Here is a 6,903-nt window from a genome sequence, read left to right as displayed (position 1 = left end):
AGCCATCGAATGGGGTATTAATAAAGGAAGACTTAAAGGGTTCCGCAAAGGAACAGAGATGCATTCAGGCTTGTCTTCGAAGAGCAATGCCCGAACTAGTGGCTTTACTCGAACCGTCAGCTGCATATGATATGAGACACATGGACGAGTTCACTACTGAGATTAGGGTAGCGAGCTGGGCATTGACTTTGTTGGCCACCCCTGCAGCTACCGTACCCTGGAGAGCATCTCCTAGCTCTTTCAGGAGATCTCTTTGTAGTCTTGTAAAATGGGTTAAGTAGTTCAGTGATCACAGAGAAAAAGTCGCTGAACTAAACATGCGCTTCCCATATCTATCCATAACCCTAGAATCTCTGTTAGGGAGATGGATAGAACAGGATGTCTCAGATACTTCCTTTTTGGTGGCTGCAGCTACCACCATGGCATCAACAAACACTCCTTTTGTCAAAAATGTCTTGTCCACTGGGGCAGATATGAATTTATTGGGTCTACAAGGGACAGGTTCCATGGCCTCCGGTGGCTCCCACGCCTTACAAGAGATCAGTTCCATGAGCTCGTCGTAAGGCGGAGACACCCAAGAAGTGGAAGCTTGAGATCCAAAAGCCTTCAAGAGCACGGACTCATCCTCAGTAGGGGTCTTGGACTGCCAATCGCCCCTCTGACTAAGGTCTCTAGTATCTCTGCAAAGGAGATATCCTCCGAGGGGGATCGAGGGGACCCTTCTGACTCATCTAAGTCCATGTCAGATGTCAAAGACTCCTGTGGGGAGTCTAAGTGCCTCCTCTTGCACAGTCTCTTCCTGGGCACCTCCTCAGTGGGGGGATCTGGGGAGGTCTCAGAAGAGCAGAGGATGCCATGTGGGGGTACTTGAGGCTCGGGGTCTCTACACTTACAGGGATCAGTAGATGAAGAAGCAGACACTGGAGCTTGAGGAGAGAGGGAAAGCTGAACCGATGCTGACGCTGTCTTTGGAGACAAAACTCTCCTCATAGCATCGAAGGCACCATGGCTCCAATGAGAAGGAGTGGACGGACCCGGGAGTAACGTCCGATCCTCCTGCACTGAAACCCTGGGCTCCGAGCCTGAGGTAGGAACCGAGCTCATCCAAGCCGAAGCCCCAAGAGGAAGAGTCAGCACCAACAAGTCAGTGCGACTATCCTCCCCGGACCCGACGGGAGAGCGTCGGCTCCTAGAGTCCTCGGTCAGCGCCAAGGACATCCGGGTAGATGGAGCCAATAACACCGGTGTGGGTATCAGCTCCAAGGGTTCGACCACCATCGGTTCAATTTCCTTCAGCTCTGAGAGTCCAGTACGGCTCAGAGGAGGAGTAGACAAGTCAGGTTCCATGGTCTTCGGTACAGACAAACTGGTCGGGGCCGACAACAATTTGGCAAGTCCTGGTACCTGTAAAAGCTTCTACACTAGCTGATCCATGTCCAAATCTGAAAGGCTGACTGAAGACTTGGCTAAATGCACCAAAGGTGCTGACTGGAGCAGAGGTGAAGAAGGAACTTCAGAGACCGGCTCCAATACTGACAGCTGGCTCCAAATCAAAGGTACACTCGGTTCCAATGACTGTGGAACCGATGACCCTCCTTCTGAAATCTTAGCCTTTTTTGAGACCTTATCTGAAGACTTGGATATTGAGGATTTAGATGATGTACTAGCACCCTCATGGCTACTCAAGACTTCCGAAAATGATTGCTGTAGCAATCCCCTGTCTATAAGTTTCCTCCTTCTCTCCAAGAGAACTCTTGAAGAAAAGGAGTGGCAAATGCTACAGGTGTCTTGGAGGTGTTTAGCCCCCAGACAGTAGACACATTGAATCTGTCCTTCAGTAACAGACATTTTCTGCTCACAATCTGGGCATTCTTTGAAACCCGATTTGGGATGGGATTTCTCCCTATCATCCGACATAATTAAGTGAAAAAGGCAGTAAATTAGATACACAGCAACTAAGCCCAAACCAGGCACTAACTATAACAGTATATATATATATATATATATATATATATATATATATATATATATATATATATATATTGAACAAAAAATATATACAAATATAGGGCTAAGAGGCCCACAGAAAAACCTGACTATAATAAAGATTAATAGTAGAGAAAAGGGGCTTAAGGCCCACACAAACTAAGAAGCCAACAAGGCCCTAACTTTTAAACTATTTCTACTATCTAGAGAGTAAATATAATAGTACTAACACACACTATATATATTAAACAAAAAAGAAAACTTTTTTATAGACTTGCTGTTAATTTGTTTCTAAAATGGTCCGAGCTAACTGGAACACCGAGATCTCTCTTGCCACGGCAAACTAGATCTGAGGTAATTCCAGCAGTGCATTGTGGGATAAGGGGCTTGGTCTCGAGCTACTGGCAAACCTTGAGCATGCTATTGGCCGTGTCGGAGCCTCCAAACCCATCAGTGAGAATAAATGGTGAGATTTAACAATGTCACATTTACTAATTTATTGTCCTTTCCATGCTGGTGTCTCTTACCTGTCCTCTGTTTCTGTTTCTGTTGTACCCACATCAATGTCACTACTGGTGGTAGAAATATCCTCCTCTCCTCTCTCATTTAACACTGCCAAGTTATTTAAGACATCCGAAGGAAGAGAGCCACAGGAAGCATCCTTTACTTTCCTGTTAACAGTATCCTTGATTCGCTGTTTAAGAATTTTCCTAATTTTTCTTCGTTCCACCATTTCGTCTTTCACGCTTTTCATTGCATTGCTCCACAGCTGTATTTGTTCTTCATCACTGGAGTCCCTACATAAGGAAGCAATACCAACAAGTAGTGTTCAGGAATGCTACTGTTGAAATGAATGAGTATATTGGATGGACAGCTATTAATGTGAATTTATCTGTATCCCCAGCCCCATCCATGTTATCATATGAACTGCTATGTATCTTTTTCACAAGTGATTTTATAAAAACATGACAAAGATGTAAGTAGTTCACTAGTTTCTGAGTATAAAAACAATCAAAAGTGAACAGTTCCTATTATACATATAGTGCTCTCATGTGCATTATTCATCCGGAGCTAATTTTAGTACTCTGTTTAGATACAGAGGGATCTACACTGTGCCAGTTGTGTTTGAAGCTACTGACAGAACAATGTTTGTGTCTTTTATTCAACCAGATTGCTTTATGTATGAGAAATGAATGTCAAAAATGCATTTAGTAACATAGCTTGATGAGTAAATTTCTTAATATTGTGTTTGACAGGACATAACAAATGATTGTAATCAGAAGCATAACCACAATCAGGGTGGAGAAGAAACCTACTAGTTTATGGAAAAAGACAACTGACTGATAATCTCTATCCTACATTCAAAAGCTTTTCAGCATCTTCAATGATGACAATGGTTTATGTATAGTCTTTTAGTCAGTTCTTGTCACAAGATAAGGGATGACTCCTGCCTAATCCTCTAGAGTATGCGTAAAGTGACTTGAGATTATTTTTATTACAAATTACTTACTGCCTGTGAGTTACATGGGTTATCTTACACTGCGCATTGCTGCAGAGGTTAGTTTTGCTGCTGAGTTACATAGGCTATCTTGCACTGTGCATTGCTGCAGAGGTTAGCTTTGCTGCTGAGTTATATAAGTTACCTTATACTACATAATGGTACAGTGGTTAGCTTTGCTGCTGAGTTGCATAGGTTACCTTGCACTGCACCTTGGTGCAGAGGTTAGTTTTACTGCTGAGTTACATATGTTGCCTTGCACTGCAAAGTGGTACAGTGGTTAGTTTAGCTGCTAAATTGCATAGGTTACAATGTACTGTGCATTGGTGCAGAGGTTAGTTTTGCTGCTGAGTTACATAGGTTATTTTGCACTGTGCATTGCTGCAGAGGTTAGCTTTGCTGCTGAGTCATATAGGTTACCTTTCACTGCATATTAGTGAAGAGGATAGTTTTGCTGCTGAGTTACATAGGTTACCATGCCCTGCAGAATGGAACAATGGTTAGCTTTGCAGCCGAGTTACATGGTTATCTTGCACTGTGCATTGCTGCAGAGGTTAGCTTTAGTGCTGAGTTATATAGGTTACCTTTCACTCCACAACGGTATAGTTGTTAGCTTTGCTGCTGAGATACATAGGTTACCTTCACTGCACCTTGGTGCAAAGGTTAGTTTTGCTGCTGAATTACATAGGTTACCTTGCACTGCACAATGGTACAGTGGTTAGTCTAGCTGCTGAGTTACATATGTTACAATGTAATGTGCACTGGTGCAGAGGTTAGTTTTGCTGCTGAGTTACATAGGTTATTTTGCACTGTGCATTGCTGTAGAGGTTAGCTTTGCTGCTGAGTCATACAGGTTACCTTTCACTGCACAATGGTACAGTGGTTAGCTTTGCTGCTGAGTTGCATAGGTTACCCTGCACTGTACAGTGGTACAGAGGTTAACTTTGCTGCTGAGTTACATAGGTTACCTTACACTGCACATTGGTGCAGAGGATAGTTTTGCTGCTGAGTTACATAAGTTACCCTGCACTGCACAGTGGTACAGCGGTTAACTTTCCTCCTGAGTTACATAGGTTATCTTGCACTGCACATTGGTGCAGAGGTTAGCTTTTGCTGCTGAGTTACATAGGTTACCATGCACTGCAGAATGGTACAGTGGTTAGCTTTGCTGCTGAGTTACATAGGTTACCATGTACTGTGCATTTCTGCAGAAGTTAGTTTTGCTGCCGAGTTACACAGGTTATCTTGCACTGTGCATTGCTGCAGAGGTTAGCTTTGGTGCTGAGTTATATAGGTTACCTTTCACTCCACAATGGTACAGTGGTTAGCTTTGCTGCTGAGATACATAGGTTACCTTGCACTGCACCTTGGTGCAGAGGTTAGGTTTGCTGCAGAGTTACATAGGTTACCTTGCACTGCACAATGGTACAGTGGTTAGCTTTGCTGCTGAGGTACATAGGTTACCCTGCACTTCACAGTGGTACAGCTGCTAACTTTGCTGCTGAGTTAAATAGGCTATCTTCCACTGCACATTAGTACAGAGGTTAACTTTGAGACTGAGTTACATAGGTTACCTTGCACTGCACAGTGGTACAGAGGTTAGCTCTGCTACCGAGTTACATAGGTTGCCCTGCACTGCTCACTGGTGCAGAGGTTAGCTTTGCTGCTGAGTTACATAGGTTACCATGTACTGTGCATTGGTGCAAAGGTTAGTTTTGCTAATTGAGTTATATAGGTTATATTGCACTGTGCATTGCTGCAGAGGTTAGCTTTGCTGCTGAGTCATATAGGTTACCTTTCGCTGCACAATGATACACTGGTTAGCTTTGCTGCTGAGATACATAGGTTACCTTACACTGCACCACGATGCAGAGGTTAGTTTTGCTTTTGAGTTACATAGGTTACCTTGCACTGCACAATGGTAGAGTGGTTAGCATTGCTGCTGAGTTACATAGGTTACCATGTACTGCTCATTGCTGCAGAGGTTAGTTTTGCTGCCGAGTTAGATAGGTTATCTTGCACTGTGCATTGCTGCAGAGGTTAGCTTTTGCGCTGAGGTATATAGGTTGCCTTTCACTCCACAATGGTACAGTGGTTAGCTTTGCTGCTGAGATACATAGGTTACCTTGCACTGCACCTTGGTGCAGAGGTTAGTTTTGCTGCTGAGTTACATAGGTTACCCTGCACTGCACAGTGGTACAGCTGTTAACTTTGCTGTTGAGTTACATAGGTTACCTTACACTGCACATTGGTGCAGAGAAAGGTTTTGCTGCTGAGTTACATAGGTTACTATGCATTGCACAATGGTGCAGTGATTAGCCTTGCTGCTGAGTTACATAAGCTATCTTCCACTGCACATTGGTACAGAGGTTAACTTTGAGGCTGAGTTACATAGGTTACCTTGCACTGCATAATGGTACAGCAGTTAGCTTTGATGCTGAGGTAAATAAGTAACCTTGCACTGCACATTGGTACAGAGGTTAGCTTTGCTACTGAGTTTCATAGGTTGCCTTGCACTTCACAGTGGTGCAGTGGCTAGCTTTGCTGCTGAGTTACATAGGTTACCTTGCACTTCACAATGGTATAGTGGATAGCTTTGGTGCTGAGTTACATAGGTTACCTTGTACTGCACATTGGTGTAGAGGTTAGCTTTGCTACTGAATTACATAGGTTACCTTGCACTGCACATTGGTACAGAGGTAAGTTTTGCTGCTGAGTTACTTAGATTACCTTACACTGCACAACAGTCCAGTGGCTAGCTTTGCTGCTAGGTTACATAGGTTACCTTGCACTGCACACTGGTGCAGAGGTTAGCTTTTCTGCTGAGTTTCATGGGTTACCTTGCACTGCACAATGGTGCAGTGATAAGCTTTGCTGCTGAGTTACATAGGCTACCTTGCATTGCACAATGCTACAGTGGTTAGCTTTGGTGGTGTGTTACATAGGTTACCTTGCACTGCACAATGGTACAGTGGTTATCTTTACTGCTGAGTTACATAGGTTACCATGCACTGCACAATGGTACAGTGATTACCTTAGGCTATCTTCCACTGCGCATTGGTACAGAGGTTAACTTTGAGGCTGTGTTTCATAGGTTATCTTGCACTGTGCATTGCTGCTGAGTTGCTTAGGTTAACTTGCACTGCACAGTTATACAGTGGTTAGCTTTGCTGCTGAGTTGCATAGGTTACCTTGGAATGTATAATGGTAACATGGTTAGCTCTTCTACCTCACAGTGCTTCTTGGTTTACCAGTTCACTTACTAGATGAGATGCTTCTTATGTGAAGTCTGCATGCCCTGTGTGTGTTCATGTGTGAAGTCTCATGCCCTTTGTGTGCTCATGTGTGTTTTTACTGCGGAATTCAATTTCCTCCTGCATCCTAATGCAGACAAATAACTGCTGAGTCTTCAAATTAAC

General features: G+C 43.7%; 1 protein-coding gene across 1 annotated transcript in view; it reads right to left on the bottom strand.

Annotated features, from left to right (window-relative positions):
• Nucleotides 1-2,509: 2,509 nt before the first annotated feature.
• DCST2 (DC-STAMP domain containing 2) overlaps nt 2,510-6,903 on the bottom strand; it is a 568,171-nt gene continuing 563,777 nt past the window's right edge. The window contains exon 14 of the mRNA XM_044079285.1: nt 2,510-2,783. Within this exon, the coding sequence (XP_043935220.1) occupies nt 2,510-2,783 (274 nt within the window). The remainder of the gene's footprint in view (nt 2,784-6,903) is intronic.

Source organism: Protopterus annectens, chromosome 8.part0 (assembly GCF_019279795.1).
Source record: "Protopterus annectens isolate FY-2018-M chromosome 8.part0, PAN1.0, whole genome shotgun sequence".
In the NCBI taxonomy this organism is placed as follows: Eukaryota; Metazoa; Chordata; order Ceratodontiformes; family Protopteridae; genus Protopterus; species Protopterus annectens.
The sequence above is the reverse complement of the archived record's forward strand: the minus strand, read 5'-3'. Positions and strand labels throughout refer to the sequence as shown.